The sequence below is a fragment of the Rhipicephalus microplus genome, chromosome 10 (assembly GCF_043290135.1).
Source record: "Rhipicephalus microplus isolate Deutch F79 chromosome 10, USDA_Rmic, whole genome shotgun sequence".
In the NCBI taxonomy this organism is placed as follows: Eukaryota; Metazoa; Arthropoda; class Arachnida; order Ixodida; family Ixodidae; genus Rhipicephalus; species Rhipicephalus microplus.
The window spans coordinates 45,248,403-45,266,046 of record NC_134709.1 but is presented as its reverse complement, the minus strand read 5'-3'; the positions used below and the strand labels follow the sequence as shown (position 1 = coordinate 45,266,046).

At 46.4% G+C, this 17,644-nt stretch overlaps 1 protein-coding gene across 3 annotated transcripts in view; it reads left to right on the top strand.

Annotated features, from left to right (window-relative positions):
* scaf6 (SR-related CTD associated factor 6) overlaps positions 1 to 15,969 on the top strand; it is a 42,846-nt gene extending 26,877 nt beyond the window's left edge. For 2 of the 3 annotated variants that reach the window (XM_075875594.1, XM_075875593.1), the window contains exons 14-21: positions 92 to 142; positions 3,121 to 3,207; positions 5,095 to 5,255; positions 5,697 to 5,830; positions 7,050 to 7,262; positions 9,428 to 9,628; positions 14,051 to 14,130; positions 15,432 to 15,969. In XM_075875594.1, the coding sequence (XP_075731709.1) occupies positions 92 to 142; positions 3,121 to 3,207; positions 5,095 to 5,255; positions 5,697 to 5,830; positions 7,050 to 7,262; positions 9,428 to 9,628; positions 14,051 to 14,130; positions 15,432 to 15,625 (1,121 nt within the window). In that variant the 3' untranslated portion in view covers positions 15,626 to 15,969. The remainder of the gene's footprint in view (positions 1 to 91; positions 143 to 3,120; positions 3,208 to 5,094; positions 5,256 to 5,696; positions 5,831 to 7,049; positions 7,263 to 9,427; positions 9,629 to 14,050; positions 14,131 to 15,431) is intronic. The other variant, XM_075875595.1, reaches the window with a different exon arrangement.
* Positions 15,970 to 17,644: the final 1,675 nt, after the last annotated feature.

Genomic DNA, 17,644 nt, shown 5'->3' with positions numbered 1-17,644 from the left:
GCCCTACCGTTTCTACTTTTCTACTTCAGTCACTGTGTGTTCTTTTGATTCATCGACCGAAAGCCCCTAACTCCTGCTTGAAATGTTGTAGGCTTCGACCCCATGGACAACGACCGGCCTTACTACGACGACTATGACATGAGTGAGTCAATCAATCAATCAATAAATGTTTCTTTATTAGCATCAGAAATGTACATTGTGAGTAAGTATGCAGGAGGACGTCCCAAGGTAGTAAATCCCAGGCGGGACCTCCTATGTTAATACAAAGAAAAAGCTAAAATACGAATAACAAAAGAGCAAGTCACAAGAACATTTTGAACTTTCTTGCTCTCAATAATTTTTTGCTCTCAATGCTCTCAGTAAAGCACTTACTTATTCAGGTGTTTATCGATTCGCATGAACTTTTCCTTGTAAAGGTGGTTTCACTGCAGTGAAGGGCTGCTGAGCCGTGAAAACATTTACCGTATTTATTCGCGTAATCCTCGCACTCGCATAATTCTCGCACCCCCCACATCGCCCGAGAAAAATATGATTTTTTTTTTCCTCAAGTAATTATCGCACCCCCGAAAACTGCCGCAATAATGTCGTCTGCTCGTTCCAGCCACTGATGATGATAGCACGCGCTATCTGGCGCCATCTCTTCAGCATCAAGCGTACTATTGCACGGAGATTCAATCCAATCCAAGCCAAGCGGAAGTGGCCAGTGCGCGTTGCCAACATTACCAGGCAGGATCTAGTAACTAGATCCTGCCAGGCAGGATCTAGTAACGTTGCGCGTTGCGGCGTGTTTTGTATGTTGTGCCGGCAATCTTGTCACGTTATGCGATACTGAAACCACTCGGCTGCTTCAAGTGGCAAGGGATAGATCATGCGCTAAACAGCGGCAACAAGGCCGCTGGTAGGCCCTTCGGAGCCTACGAGTTTTGTGTTCGCTACTGGTGACGACAGCTGAAAGCCACCAAGACGCGTTTGGCTTGCTGTGTGCCTAAAACTGGGATTGATGGTAAACTTTATTTCTTCAGAAGGAAACTGCGGACGATTCTGTTAAATTGCCATCAGCCCAATACTAACATCGTACGCTTACCTTTTGAGGGCTCCTGTTGTTGCGAACGCTACCGCTACGCCCACAACGCCCACAAGCTCTGCATGTGGTATTCTAATTCTCGACTATTTTCTTCCACTTTTTGTGTCTCAAATAAATCTTGCCTTGTGTTGAACCTCTGCTTTTATTGCTGAGGTAAGCCCTAATTAGTACTTCTTAAAGCTTGCTGTAAGTTGCTGGCGTGAGAATCCCGATTTGCGGCCACTTCGTTTTCTTTTTCCCTCTCTGCGTTTTTATCGAAAGTTTTCCCCGCGTAATTCTCGCAACCCCCAACTTTGCATCAGTTTTCTGGCAAAAAAAAAGTGCGAGGATTATGCGAGTAAATACGGTATTCAGGAGAAATCCGCACTGCCAAGAAGTTTTTCTTTAAAGTTAAATGAACGCCCCTCCGCCGTGGTCAAGTGGTTAAGGTACTCGGCTGTTGACACGCAGGTCGCGGTATCAAATCCAGGCTGCGGCGGCTGCATTTTCAATGTATGTGAAAATGCTGTAGGCCTGTGGGCTCAGAATTGGGTGCACGCTAAAAAACCCCATATGGTCAAAATTTCCGAAGCCCTCCACTATGGCGTCTCTCATAATCATATGGTTGTTTTTGGATGTTAAACCCGACATATCAGTCAATAAAAGTTAAATGAACATATCACTCCCACATCAATTCATAATTTTTGAAGTTTAGAAGCTTGCTATACTGGCATATAAACTGTAATATTTATAGTAAATTTTAAAACTTATTTCACAGGTTACTATTTACATTTTATCAAAAGTCAAATGCTGCTACTATTCAAAGTTGTTTCCGCTTCTTTTGAACCGAAAAATTAGCATTTACACAAGCCTTGTGAAACTTTTTAAGAAATATTGAGCAGGTTGGTTAGTTCGTGACATTTATGGCCATTTTCCCTTAAAATACGGGATATGTACTTTTAACTTGAATACTATGCTTCAGGTGATAGCGGAGTTTTTGTTTGCTATTTTTAGAAATGTCAACAGTAAATATTCATAAGTAGCTTCTGCATTTCTCGCACGTTACTTAAAGGGGCCTTGCAACCCATTTCCATTTAGCCATCGTATCGCTTCATTAAAACTAGCTTGTTGCCTCACGAATCGATCGCTGCAAATATATTTAGAATCAGTCTAATACAAGCAGAGTTGCAGAGATTGCATGCTGTACTTGCTTTCTCTTTTCTCTCTGTAGAGCTTCCTATATGTACACTAGAGGAAACTCTGGCGCTAGTGTCTATGGGAGCTGCAATGCATCATGCTTCAGCGAGCATGAGAATTATGAGTAATGCACGGATTTGCCTAGTCTTCGTACTTTACCTTCACTCTGGCTTCACAGGGCTTGAAGCTGCTTTGTCAAGAAACGACAATCGGGAAATGTTCAGCAGTTGCGCTGCGCCACCTTAATTTTTTAGGCTTACCATTTCAAATCGGGTTACGAAGTTCAAAAGGGCTCGTCGTTCTTTTCTTCGAAACAGAACCAAAACACAGCAATAAACGAAGCCACAAGTTCGATTCGCTGCCCTCAAGTACGAAGGCGGGGCAAATTCCTGTACCATTCATCGCATCGTCCCCACGGCGCCTGAACAATCGCAGCGCCTGAGTCTCCTCTAGTTTTTAGGAAACTATGCACCGCTCGTCCCGACGAGCCCGCTAGCCGCTAAGCAGGCAGGGATAGCCGGGTGGAAAGAAGTTGCGTCACACACAGCTTACTTTCAATGTGATAGCGGGCACATGGCGCCCTCCCGCGGTGAGCGCAGTAACTATGGGGCTACGATGCTCAAATCCTGGAAATTGGGTATATGGCAGGGACCTTTGGTTACACAGCAGTCATTTGTGCAAAGAAGAGAGAGTGATTTTTAGTGGGCTTAGAGAAATTCTCGGCCCGTGCTGTAAAATTCCTGGTCTGCCCAAGCTTAAAAAGTGTTGCCTGGCCGCTTTGAAACTATGAAAAGAAGTGCATCTCGGCCAACTCTCCCTATCTGGTTCTTACCCTTATTTCTGCATATTGTCTTTTAAAGGTGCAAGATCCCGGCAGGACTATGGCAACTTCTACATCGACTCGGAGAGCATGCCTCCTCGTGGTGACATGGGCCATCCCAGTGCCGGTACCGAGAAGAATGCAGTTTTGCACATACTTGCATGTGCACGTGTGTGTAGCGTACGCTGTGCGCCTTTATTTAAAATGTAACACACCTTTTCTTGAGGCACCTGTTGTAATTGAGGGCACTGCCATTATAGCAGAAAAAAGAAGGATTCCTCACTAGCTTGACAGAAAACGTAAGATTAGCAAGCTTTAGTGATGGAGACGTTGTGGCCATAACAGCGTTGTGTATGTTATAACGGCACGTTTTGCATAGAACGCTTGTGCATAATTTCCGCTCGTTTACACAATGTGAAACATGCATCGCAGACGCCGTTTGTGCAGTGCCAAAGCTTGCTTTTACAAGTCTTACTTTCTTTTCTTTTTCTTGTCATGAGAGCTCTAGTCACTACTAAATGGCAGCATAAAAAATTTTGGAAACTTTGACTCGTTAGTTTGCATGCTGCTACGAAGTTTAAGGGCGAGCTGTTGATAATACGTGTTGACCCCAATCTTTGATTCTTAACAGGAGATGCGATTTAAAAAAAAAAGGTTCCATTAATATGCAGCCTAGGGCAATAAAATTTTTTTCGTATATATAAGCTTTTATGCTGATTTCAAAAATCCAAATAATTTTATAGAAAGTTGCACTTTTTTTATGCCATGACAATTTATAGAGTATAACTCTTTTTAAACAAACATTTTCCGCTGCTAAAAATTTATAGTTCTGAGCCATAATTGGCTCATATTTCTCTACTTTAGCTGTAGAATGCAAATAACTATCAATAAAGTGGGCATAAAACATTTTAGTAGTAAAAAAATTGTAATGTGAGAGTTAGAATTCTCAGCCTCTAATAAACACCTCCTTTAGGTTTGTAATAAATATACAGGCTGTATCAAGGGTTAAAAGCAGATTACTTGCACCCTTCATATGTCAAGGATTATGTGGGCAAAATTTCATTACAGTAAGGCTATCTGAACTGCCAAGAACATGATTTTCTAACTCACGAAGTTGTCCCATAATAGACCTTGCGAAAAACGCATTTTAAAGGCATAACTGAAAGGTCATCTATGCAGCAAAGATATGTTTTTAAAATGATTTTTTCCTTTATGAGAGCTTGGCAATCATTGTTATTTTGAACCGGTGGCTTTAGTAAACCCCTCACGTGAAATGCAATGGCAAGCAGCCAGGTGAGAATACCCAGGGGAGTCTAGACAATGAGCTCATCTTAGCTTTTTATAGCCAGCTTGTGCTCTTTAAAACAATTTTAACCTACTTTGAGTTTAATTACAATTTAATTTTTTTGTGTGTGTAGAAAAAGTAGAGAAGCTAAACTTGTGAAAGCAAATAAAAACAAATGTGTAATATTGAAAAAAAAAACTTTTGTTAATTTCATGATATGTAGCACGCAGAAATAGGAAAAGTGTCGCACTGCCGTAAAGCCGGGCGGTTGTGACCAAGGAGGAAATGTGTACATGGTTTGCACATTCAGCGTTCCTTTTAACAGTAGGCTAGGCCATACCGCCGAGGGCTTCACGGCCAATCCCCATCTGTCGATGGGGCTCGTCTGTGGCTTTGAGTCAGTCTCCCTTCTCCAGGGGGAATCGTGCGACCTGACGGGAGCTTTCACGGGGTGGGCGGTGCACACCCTCGCAACGTCGAGGTGGATCACGTTCCCCCTCGTTCGTGCGCTTCCTTTGCGCGCCGTGGAATCTGCTGCTTGTTCTGGACGAGTACTACTCTCGCCCGATGCCACAGCGTAAGCCTTCCTCAGGCAGCACGCTCCCGAACAACCCCCACTGTCGCGACATGGGAGGAAGGGGGGTCGCATGGCCTTCTCCCCCTCCCATCGTGTGGGGATGGGCAACGGGTATTTTGGTGGATGGCGAAGGCACTTAGACTTGCCCGCAGGGCCTGGCCGACTTGACCCGCGCCATCCTCCCCCTGGGTTTGTCCCCATGAACTCTCAAGGGTACATGCCACCGGAGCTGCCCCCGGAGGCCCTGGAGTGCCTGGTGCCCACGATGCCGTACTACGAGCTGCCCGCGGGCCTCATTGTGCCCCTCGTCAGGGTACGTGGCCTCGCCTTTTGCACTTGGGCCATGTTTGCAAAAAATTTTCTGCAGTGGGTGCTATCGGGCATTTCATCGTAACATTTGGCTTTACACTGAAGCCTCCATATAATGAAATATCGATTATAACAAAATAAATGAAAAAGTTTTCCAATATAGCATTTGGAATATACATTTATAATGAATTTTTGGATATAAAGAACTTAATATTCTGTAAGATGCAACATCGTTATGATGAGGTTTGAGTGCAATTAGATATTTAAGCTCGACTTCTATGATCATACGACATGCACTTCTATAGCACTGCCTATTGAGTGACAAGATGGAGTTCAGACAGACCACTTGGGCTGCTAGTTCAGGTGTGCCAGCTTAATGTTTTTATTTGTCTAGTTGATCCGTTGCTTCACCCGCACGTTTTGTTCTCTGGGCTTGTGCATGAAGCTCGATGACAGCGACTACAGGCCGCTGGACCCCAAGGAAATGCGGCTGCCTCCACCAGCGCCCCCCAGCGAGGCCCTGATGCAAGCCGTGGAGATGTTCTACAGTCCACCTTCTCACGAGCGGCCGCGTAACAGGTTAGTCTAACACGCTATTTCTGCACTGCTACACTTCCAGTTCTGCACTTAATTGATTTGAAGGGTAGCTGTGATTGGAGCCAATTACTGCATATCTGACAAGTTAGTGCATAATCACAGTTTGTGCTATCATGGCATTTTGTATGCTGTAAGCGAGCCATATAATGTTCTGTATGGTGTTAAAAGAGGCCCCGGGGTCTCTTGGGTAGAAGGACGTGAAGACCAAAGGTCTAGGCTGGGAACATCCAGGCAGCAGCAAGGCAAAAGACAGCCGAAAAAAAAAAGAGCGTTTAATTCATAACAAAGACAGTTCACGAACAAAGCATGTGGACAAGGAAGCCTCCATTGCTAGATGTGCCGGCCTTTTATAAGCACCGAAACACTAAGGGTTGAAGGGGGCAGCTGGGGTGCTCTGATGCATCAAGCGTCTGTACGAGGTACGCCAGCAAAGGAGAGAGCACTGTGAAGGGGTTCGCACGTTCAGCACATTAATGATGCTAGGTTCTGAGAAACAATCCCAGGTAGTCATGCTCGGGGTCCAGCCTGTGGGAACATTCGCAATGGTAGGTAGCAGCACACCTTTATCAAGGGCCATAGAATCGACACAGGTACAGGTTCGCAGTTCAGTACTTCTCCTGTTGCCTGTGATTTCCATACTTTGTTGTCTCTTTCCTTTAGGCTCAGACTGATTAGAGCTCTGTAGCACTACAATATTATCTGCTTGATGATTAACTAAGAATTCAGTACAAGCTCTGTTCACAAAATCTGGTTGAGCTGCCCTTCACCTCTTTTAGAGTTGAAATTTCATAGAGCCCATTGCTGGGCTAGTCGGTTAGGTTTCGAAATTCGCACGGCCCATCACAACACGACAGGGACTGTGTGTGTCCGTCTCATTCCATGTTGTGTAAATTATGAATCTGTGAGCGAGCCTTGCCAGCTAGTCTCTCCTTCCCCCCACCCTATGACAAATATTCTGCATATGTACTTCAGAAATCATAGCGCACTAAATGAATACGGGACAGGATGAAGACAGCAGAAGTTCTTTCCAGTTTTTATGTTGTGTTCTGTTCGTTTAGTCCACTATTGTTTCTAGAATAGGATGAACTACCAACACACCCAAACTTTTTCCCATTCTACATATGCCCTTTTGTCCTTGGTGTTCCCCTTTTGATCACGTCTGTCAGCTGTTCCTCATGAATGCGTATTGTTCTTTTTTCAGCGAGGGATGGGAGCAGTTGGGCCTGTACGAGTTCTTCAAGGCCAAGAGCCAGTACGTTCGCAAGCGGCCCTCGTCAGACGACGAAGGGGACGGGTACAGTCGCGGCCGCAGTGACCGGGACGAGCAGCAGGAAGAGCGGAGAGCCAAGGCCAAGGAGATCGAAGACCAGATTAGAGACGACATTGCCCGGCGCAAGTACCGCGAGAGCAAGAGGTGAGGAACGGTGCACGTGTAGGGCTCATTTTTCGGGTGACCAGATGTTACTGTTCCCAGTGGCGGGACTCAAGCGAAGCTTGTGTCACTTCGTAAGTAATATTGGTATTGTAGGTGTGACCGAAAAAGAACCTAGCGCCCGCTGGTGCAGAGAATTACAGCCCTCAAAGATACACTGATCGCTTGCATACGTGTATGCACCGTTTTCCGATGATCAGTATCTTGATTGTGGGCTTTCTTGCACTCGGAAATTACTGATAAGGCAATCTAATCATGTATCGCGGTCACTTGTCACTTCACATTGCCGCGTATCACTATTGCATGGATGTGGACGCATGGTCGTCGTACTAGTAAAACATCGCAACTTATGTCCCACCCTCTCTACCAGGTCGGAGTCGACGACGCGCGGCCACAAAACGCCGCCGGAGTGGTCCCGTTCGGAAGCTTCAGGCTCGGCATTGGGCCCGACGCCGACGAAGTCGGCCTCGTGAAAACAGTTTTGTAGCCGACACCACCGCCCACGGAATATTTACCATCTCCACAGCTGAATACCGGGATGCCCGATGCGACAAGTTAACTGCCAGGTGGTAAACAGCTATGAGAAAGCGCTACGCAATGCAGCACCTAACGCGCGGATTACGCCCAAGCCAAGTGGTCACATTTTCGACGTTTTGTTGAGCGGCAGGAAAAAGCATGCAAGGACTCCGGTCCTCCATCCTGACCACACACGGACACCGAAAACGAGCAAGACGCGCACACGCAACACACATGCCAGAACTCGTGGTACAGCTCTGGGCCCGTTTCTAGTCAGAAAACAAAACTTCTGAATTCGAGTCAGCCTGGTGCTGGCGTCGGTGAAGACAGGCGAAGGAGTTGTGTCAAGAGAGAAGAGCCGATTTGCGAGAGATGGGCAAGGAATTGCGATGGAGTGAAAAGAGGGGAGGATGCGGCGGCAAGGCGACCTTGAAAACCAAAACACACGGGAAGGAGGCAGGTCGGGCGGCTTGCTTGAAAGGTCCGCGCAACTCGCGCATAAAATGCGCGCGCAGAGGTCTAAACATGGTCGTCTGGACCGGCGCGCGCGGAGGTGTTCAAAGAATCAGCGGCCGTGGTCAAAGAATCGTTTTGTTGCACCGGCGGTTTTGCATGGCCTCACCGACTTCGATATTTTGCGATTCGTTTCGCGCAAATTAAATGCTGTTTTTATGCTCCCACACGCGTGCGGAGGGCATGCTGAGCTGAGTGTGTAGTGAGTTAGAATATGTCCTGAACACGAAAAGAATCGCGAGTGGTGGGTGGGGTTGCGTACGCGCGTGCACTAGACGATGTTGACGATCAGATACAGACGATGTTGGCAAATGGTCTCGTCACTCCAGGCCGGTGAGGCCAACGACAGTACCAGCGATTTGAAACCGGGGAGATGGCCGACCGGTCTTCGAAAGATCAATGGCATTGTGAAAACACAAACCTCGTCTTGCTCAGAGTAGCGGAAGGAGGGGGGGGGGGGGGGCAAAGGATGAAAGGGTGGGAACGAAAAGCGGTAGGGGAGAGCGGCAATTAGAGGGACGCAAAGGTAGGGTCGGCATTTAACAATAAAAATCTATGGGCACCTCGCCGATGCCTCATCCATGGTCGAAAGTGGTTTCCCGGGAAGTCGGCAGAGCGCCGACTTCGTTCACTGTAACAGATCGGCGGCTCTCGGAGACGTTCGTTGTAAGTGCGATTTTGTGTCATTGAAACAATGTGTATTTTCACGGTCACGCGGATATTGTTCGTTTTAAGCGAAAGTTCGTTTTAAGTGGGGTCGTTCCATGTGGACTCGACTGTACCATGGCAATGACGACAGCACAGTGTAGACCGGGACAGCTTTGCTGTAAAGATATGAGAAATGCACGTGCCACTAGATGCCACGTCTTTAAACTTAACTAAGTAATGTAAGAATTGCCGACTGGCTGTGTTAGTTCAGCTTATATAGAAGAGCAAGGCGAGATGTGACAACAGCAAGGGATAGAAGCGAACATGATGCACACGCATGGAGCGGCCATGCGTTGCTTGAAACGTACTGTGTGTTGTTTGTATTGTGTAGCACTATGTGTTGCTTGATATGTTTATGACGGCTGCAGCTTGGCTCTAATGCCAGTGAGTTTTCCTCAATCATGTTCCAGCCCCCCAAGTGCAAGGCATGAGGAGGAGCCTAGGAGAAAGAAGCGGAGTCGCAGCCGATCGGAGTCCCGGTCCCCGCCGAGGCACAGCAGACGGTCACGGTCGCTCTCGAGGTCACACTCTCGGTCAAGGTCCCGGTCGCGTTCACAGTCTCCCTTGAGACGGCGCTCTCCGGAACGCAGTCCAACACCTCCTTCTTTTTTGTAAGTTTTGTTTTTAGCCTTTGAATGAGCATTTAGCAACAGCAATTAAGGGGGGGTAGGGGGTGGCATAGAGTGTGGAGATACGATAAGAACCGGAATATAGGTCGACCCCCCCAAACTTTAAATCTAAAAAAAAATTGTAAAGTAATGCGGCGCACCCTTACCTTGGTAAATACACGACACAACCAGCTGCACTGTGGTGAAATTTCTTTTTATTTGAACTCTAATCTTATGTAGTTAAAACACCAGATCGCCACAAAGTGCTGTCACTCAGACTCGTCCGAACTGAAATCCGACAAAGCCTACTAATATACAAAATCATCGACAACGCTGCTTTCCCCGCACATCTCCCTGAACTTCAAGTCACTGCAGCGGTTGAAATTGCGAAGCTATCGATTGCTTAACTTGAAGTCCTTCACATTCATCTGAAGCGTGAAAACCTCCGCTTTCTGCTTCAGGGTGTTGCCTGACACCGGGGATTTTCTTAGTGATCATGGTATTAAGCCACGAAGAGCACTTCATCAAACTTCAAGTAAACACCCTGACTCACCTTTTTTTTTTAAACCCCAGTTGATTTGGTAGTCACTTTCTAGATCCTCTCCCTACTTTTCGTGAAGTTCGAAACAGTTTGCTTTGAAATTCCGAACTCCCTCCTAACTTCTGCCTGCGACCAGCCACTTTAAACTTGTTTGTTGATGGTGGCTTTCTTTTCCATCGTAAGTAAGCCTACGGGGGAGATTTGTGCGCTTCAAAGGCGTGGGCGAAGACTAAGAAACAGTAGGTGCCATCGCTCTAAACGGTGAATTTGTTTGACGAAAAGCGCAGCTTCAAATAGCTAGAAACTTGGTGGATGCTGGAGGTTGGGAAATGTGAACGCTGAAAATAGCGCGCAGCAGCACAGGATCTACTGCAGAGCTCAGCTGACCAAACAGTGTGTGAAGAAACACAGTGGGGTTTGACTACACGTTTGAGTAACCTACGGCTGGCAATCGATTAGCACGCGCTAGATTGCAGCTGTTTCGAGGGTACGGCAGCTATGGCGTGGTGCTGCTGGCCACACCTGCGATGCTAGTGCGGTGAGTTCGAGGATATGAAAACAACGAAAATGGTGGCATTGATAGTGACTGAGTCTGCGATCAGTGGTTAAATGTCTGGAAAATCCGATGACGAAGGCTGTAAGCGACTGAAATTTGGAACTATTTAGTACATTTGCTGATTGGGAAAGTTGGCGGCGTCACAGATGAGTCCGAGAAATCGGGTATGTCTGGAATTTCGTACGTCCACTGTATACAGCACAGGTACTTGGGTCTGTGCCATCATTTGCAGAAATTAGAGGGAACTAATGTAAAAGCTCGTTAATTCAGATTTCACGGGACCGGAAAAACTGTTTGAATTAACCGAATGCCAAATTAACGAATGAACAGGGAAAACAACATTTAAAATCAAGCTCCAGAAGCATACCTTTACTTTTTGAAGTATTTTGTAATTGTCGTCTGCATTTTCGCGCAGATTCTGGCTGACATCACAATTTTTCTTAACTGTTCCAAATGGCCAACAGCACGCAAGCTGTCGGGAGTGTTCAGGCAAGCGTCCTCTATTATTAACAGCGCCTCCGAGACTTCCCGTGAGGTGCGATGAGGTCGCGGCTGTATCTCCTCGCATGATTCTTCGTCGGAATTGTGGTTTTCATGGGCGCCCGTGACATCATTAATAATCGGTCAGGAGACCACTTGTGGCGACACCATGATCAATCGCGATGTAGTCCTGAAAGGTCACATCTGTGGGAAGGACAACATCGAAAGTCGGGCAGTCATCATCGGTGGACTCGGCTGACACCTCCTCGATGCCATCGTCAGCTACTGCTGCATGCTCGGGCCTCACAAAACCGCTGTGCCGAAAACAGTTGGCGATGACTTGCGGCGGAGTGTTTTTCCACTCGTGGGCGATGATGTGCACTGCGCCGAGTAAGTCCACTTGATACAACTTTCCAGCTTCTGAGCATAGGATCATTCGCTCTAGCAAGTGCTTGTGGTACTTCGACTTCACGTAGTGAATGATACCTTAGTCCATGGGCTGAAGAGCAGACGTAGTGTTGGGCGGCAAAAAAACTACTTTGATGCTCTTCAGTTCGACTGTACAGCTATGGGCACTGCAGTTGTCAACAACCATAATTATCTTGCGATCGTTCGACGTGAAGTGCCGGTCCAACTGCTGCAGCCAGCCGCGAAAAATGTCCGATGTCATCCATGCCTTCCTGTTCGCTGTCTACTCGGCAGGAAGGCTTTTGACGTTCTTAAAACAACGTGGCTTAAGCGCCTTCCCGACGACAAGTAGTGGCAAGCACTCCGTGCCAGTCATATTGGCGGCAAGAAGCACAGTTATCCTTTTCTTGCACTTCTTGCCACCAATGCACGCGTCCCCTTTGAAAGTCACCGTCTTGTCGGGCAGAGCTCTGAAAAATAGAGCAGTTTCATCTGCATTAAACACGTCATGTGGTTCATATGCGGTGATGTGCTCCAGCAGCTTCACATTTCTCCACTCGGTGGTCACGCTTTCGTCAACACTGGCTTTTCCGCCGCACACACTCCTGAAGACAAGTTCGTGTCTCTCTCGAAACCTCGCAAACCACCCTTCTGACGCTTTGAACGATTCAATGTTCATCATTGCAGCGTACTTCTCACCTTGCGCCATGATGAGAGGTCCGCTCAAAGGCAGATGCGCGTTGCGACAGTCAGTAATCCACCGGAGCAAGGCTTCTTCGAGCTGGGGATGAGCTGCGGTTCGCAACCGCTTTCTAAAGGCATGAAACTTCTCGCTTTCGAAGGCTTGTCTAATCTGTTGTTCATTTTTCACGTACGTTCCCAACGTGCTCCGCTTCACGTTGTACTTGGTCATAACCTGCTGCCGCGATTCGCCATTCTTCAGTGCTTCCAAAATTTCCACTTTAGTCGCCAAGTTCTTCGCGTCGTAGTTCTGCCGCTTTTTCGGCGTTGCCATCACTGTAGCGCACGATGGGGGTGGCATGCAAATACGATCACAATGGAAGAAAAAGAGAACTCCGCAAGAAGAGATGGTTCCGACACAACAACACAAGAGAAAATGGCGTCGGAGGCTCTGAGTGGAGAAGAAAGACGCCGCTGCGATCGTCCCCACTAGTTGATGATGATGGCGATGCCACTCAGGTTTCGGCTTCACTCCAGTGGTGCCAGCGCTGCTTTATCACACTTTTGTGTAGCAGCAGCCGTCAGCATTTGTCCGAATTAAGCGGTGCGGAGACGAATTCCGATGAAATAATGAAGGTTTGGTCCCATAGATTAACATGCACTTTGGCCGGGACCAATAGAACCGTCCGAATTATCCGAGTTTCCGAATTAACGGGTGTCGAATTAACGAGCTTTTACTGTATTTCTTGTTGCCTTCCAGGCCACTTGTGCTATCAAGCTTGGCTCGCATGTTCTGTGGAGCCTTGATTAGCATTTTCCGACCATGGTGAAAGAATTGTTGCAGGGCTTATTTAGACTCTCTCTGATATTTGTGTGACTACCACATAATTACATAATTTTATTTTTAAAGGGGCCCTGCAACACTTTCTGAGCATGGTCAGAAAACGCTGCTGATCGGTAGTGGAGACTTCCGACAACACGTGAGCCAAATATTATAGCGCAGCACGCGGCCTGGAATTCACAATAAATTATCAAATTCAGCTAAAAATAGCTTTCTCTTCTCTCGACATATCACGGAAAATAAGCCCAGTAAGCCCATCTATCAGCCATTGGCTGATTTGAACATGGCGCGCTCGGTTGTTACAGATGTCACCGTAAGAGGCCATCACTTGTCCACACGTGCGCGCACGATTGCACTGAAAAAGCCGCGTATTTGAAGGAAAAAAAAAAAAGAAAGAAATGCACCAGGTCACAAAGCGCGAGTGATGTTTTTTGTTTGCCCCTCTCATCCCATCCCTCCCTGCTCAGCTTCCAGGGCTTTCGTTGGGACAGAGAATGTGATTGCAGCGTGACAAATCTTTGTAACTCCGCTTGTACTGGACGGATTCTTAAAACTTTTACAGCGTTCAATTTGTGAGGTAATACGCTTTTCGAGCGAATTAATTTTATGGTTACTCAAAAAAGTGTTTCAGGGCTCCTTTAAAGACATGTGGAGTGTGTTTAATACAAAAAGTTTATGGTATAATGAAGGCACTACTGAGGATCATTTCACTGTCACTGGTAGCTGTGACTAATCTGCAGGATCTAGAGAAGTTGGGGCAGTAGTCATTGTTTCTTATTAATATCTGTAATGAGGATTATAAATATGGTCTAAATTGTTTTTAAAGGATGTTTCGAAAAGGTGGTTATGTCTGCAGGTAACAAAACAGTGGGGTGAAAGCATTGCTGTGGCTAAATACGATGCTTTGTCTGTGCCCAGTGGTTCATCTTATGGCAGTGACCCCAGAGACTCGAGGTTGGACGAGTCTAACAAGGGTCATCAACTCCTTCGTAAAATGGGTAAGTGCGTCACTAAGTGTTCCCACACTACCTAATGCTTAGTTCATTGGATCGAAACACAGTTTGTTTGTGGAAATGTAGGCTAACTTTACCTTCTTAATGAAGTGTTTCAGCAGTAATTGTAATACTGTGCTGTTTATGCTGCTGTATAACTTTTATATGTTAAATATACCTCGGTGCAAAAACATTTAAGACGTACTACTTGCTTGATGTGTACAGCAACATGACATGATTATGGTGCCTAAAGCAGGTATTGCAAAAATAGAATTCTGCCGACCATGCTAATTCAGAAAACCGCCACTACTAAGGGATCCCATTGCTAAGCACTGTGACGTCGAACTGCACTGCCGAAAATAGTGGACAGAACGACGTCAGTCCGACGTTTCTAGAACGACGTTTTCTAGACTGAACAGTCTAGAAAACAGAACGTTATAAAATGTTGAAATCAAATCTGACATGAGGGGTCAAGTCCTTTTGTCAGTTACGCACGCCTCTTACATTCTGGAGTACTTTCTGGGGATTACACACTTTTGCTGGCACATTAGTTTAGCTGAGTCGAGAAATACACGTGTTGACAGCAGAGTACGTTTACATTTATCTACTAGAAAAGGCAGGTCTCTCAGAGTGCGGTGATAAAAGCTTTTGAGTGCTGGGGTCTTTGCCCCTTTACGAAGGGAAAACAATAGAAGTTGATGTGCGACCCACCTCCCTCTTTCCCCGAAAGCAGGGAAAATTCCTTCTTAAATTTGTAAGAGTACATACGTCCATTGTGGTGATGGTGATAGACACTTGACATGTGAGGGGTAGATAGATAGAAAAGCTATGAACAATTGCTACAGATTGTATATAACAGTAAGGTAGACTCTCAGTAAACGGAACCTGAAGGTACTGGGAAAATGTGTTCCATTTAATAGGAGTTCCGTTCACTGAGAAGGGAACATGGGTGCAGAATACAAACCCGAAACTAAGCATTGCAGAGGCAATAGTTCGATTTAAGCTGTAGTTCCGTTTAAGAGATTTCCGTTTACTGAGAGTCTACTGTTTTTGCATTCTCTTTACAAACTGACTTGGCACATCTGCAAAGCTATACATTCAAGAAATTTTGTTGTATCGTTCGTCTTGTGCGAGATGATAAGGAAGCCACTGTAATTTGCAGTCTTAAATCAAAAGTAAAGTAAGAGGTCCTATACATATTAATCAACAAATAATAAGTATATTGGTGGTGTCAGTATGAACCATGAATTTTTCGTACGTGTCTCATTCGAGAGACTTACCAACTCTAATCAACACTCTGTTTTTAGGTTGGGGAGGGGCCGGTCTCGGTGCCTCCGAGCAAGGCATTCAAGACCCAATCCATCCGGGCGACGTTCGAGACCGTCAAGACCTCTACAAGGGCGTCGGCATCAACCTTCACGACCCGTACGAAAACTTCCGCAAAAGCAAAGGCCAAGCATTCATCAACAGGATGAAAGCACGGACGGAAGACGTCAAGTGAAGACGACATTGCTTCTCCTCTCGACCTGCAACAACCATCTCGCACAAACTCACAATCGTCAACTTCCTTATACTTGCCAGACGAAGTTTAGGACTTTGTATGCGTGTCCATTTGTTGTTGTCCCATCTAGTGAAAGATTCCCTCTCCCCTCCTCACCCTTTGTTTTGTGTTTTAACTTTTATGTCAGTTTCCGGACCTCATCACGAATGCAAAGGTTCGGAACTGGACCGTCATTGCTCATTTGACCTGCAAGTAAATTATGGCCAAGGCAAAAGTGAAGTGAAATGTGTTGGAACTTTGTACAAAGTATACCTGGCATTAATTAAATGATATTTCTGGGCAGACCTGCTGTACTTGTCGTTTTGCAGTTGGCGTCAAAGGGCCTTGTTAAAAATTTTGGTTGCGCACTGTATCACAAAGCACTACTGTAACACTTTTCGCAGTGATTAATTGTTTGAGATGACGGCAGCAGGAGGAATTTTGCACTGTGACGTCAGCCAGAAGCCGTGCTTCTGTGCAGACGCAAGGTACTTGACATTGTCATGTGACGCTAGAACGAGTGCGTCTGACATGAGTCCTTTGAGTTTGACCATGACTGTTGAAATTGGAGGGGTGAGGTTGGCTCTTGAGAGAAAGTTGTGCATGGGCCTCGTATTAAGTTTGTTTCCATGTGGAGTAATCATGTAAATGCTTTAAGAACAGGAACGTCATGTGGTCTACATGTCACCTTTATCTACTTTCAAGGCCCAATAAGGTAATGTAATAGTATATGTAGCTAGGTGGGCTAGTTGGTATCTAGTGATTAAGTAAAATCTGTGAACGTAAATAAACGACTTGGGACCAAGAAAGAGAGCCATACACCACAAGCGCTTGTGTTGTGTGTTTCTCTTTCTTGGTCCTGTGTTGTTTCTTTCGGCTCAAAGATTTTACTTGATAATGTAATATCACTCAGACTTTTTTCTCCTCTCTTATCCTTGATTTTTTGGTACATGAAGCTTCTTGACAATGGAGCACGCGAAAGGACATACCGTAGTTACTCGAATCTAACGCGCACCTTTTTTCCGGTTAAGCGAGTTCATAAATCGCATGCGCGTTAGAATCGAGTACGAACGAAAAAATTACGGTCAATGTATTGCCATCGGCAAATCCAAATGGCCGCCACCTACGTGCGTCGGCATGGCGCGTCGGCCATTTCTGCCTATGTGTTTCCCATGTGCGGCACTTCGTACGTGTGCTGAGGAGTTCGCCATCTAGTAGTGCATTAGTATCGACGGTGTGGAAGGACCGACTCCAAAAACTCGAGTGCACCACGATGCCGCTTTTAAAGGAAAAGTCATCGCGTGTGCAGAAACCGACGGAAATCGGGCCGCATCGCAGTCGTCCGGAGTTCCCGAAACGTGCGTGCGAGACCGGCGGAAACAAAAGCAGAAGATTGTCGACAGCAAAGCTTCACGCAAAGGCTTCAGTGGACCACAGCAGGATCGGTTTCCGCAAATTAAAGAGCTGCTCGGCGAGTATGTGCTTGAGCAGCGAGCGGCACAGCAGCCCGTAACGACAGAACTGCTCCAAGTGTGGGCTATGCTATTAGTCTTAGAAAAAGGTCTAATGCGGAGCCAGTTTAAAGTGAGCAGGTGCTGGCTAACTAACTTCATGAAGAGGAAAGGCTTTTTCTTCCGAAGGGGAACATGCATATGCGAAACGTTTTGCGGAAGAGTACGATGAAAAGCTTCACAGTTTTCAGAGGTTCATCCTAAACTTGCGGCACAACAACGGCTACCTGCTTGGGCAAATCGGGAATGCCGATCAAACGCCTCTTTACTTCGACATGCCTGGCACCACAACCGTCGAGAAGAAGGGGACGAAGCAAGTTCGCGTGCTGGCATCGGTCCACGGTAAAACTACAGTGACGGCAATGCTCTGTTACACGTCAGATGGGCACAAGCTTCGCCCGTACCTCATATAAGACGCTCCCGAAAAGAGTCGTTTTTTCGAGTGGTGTGATCGTGCGGGCCAGCGAGA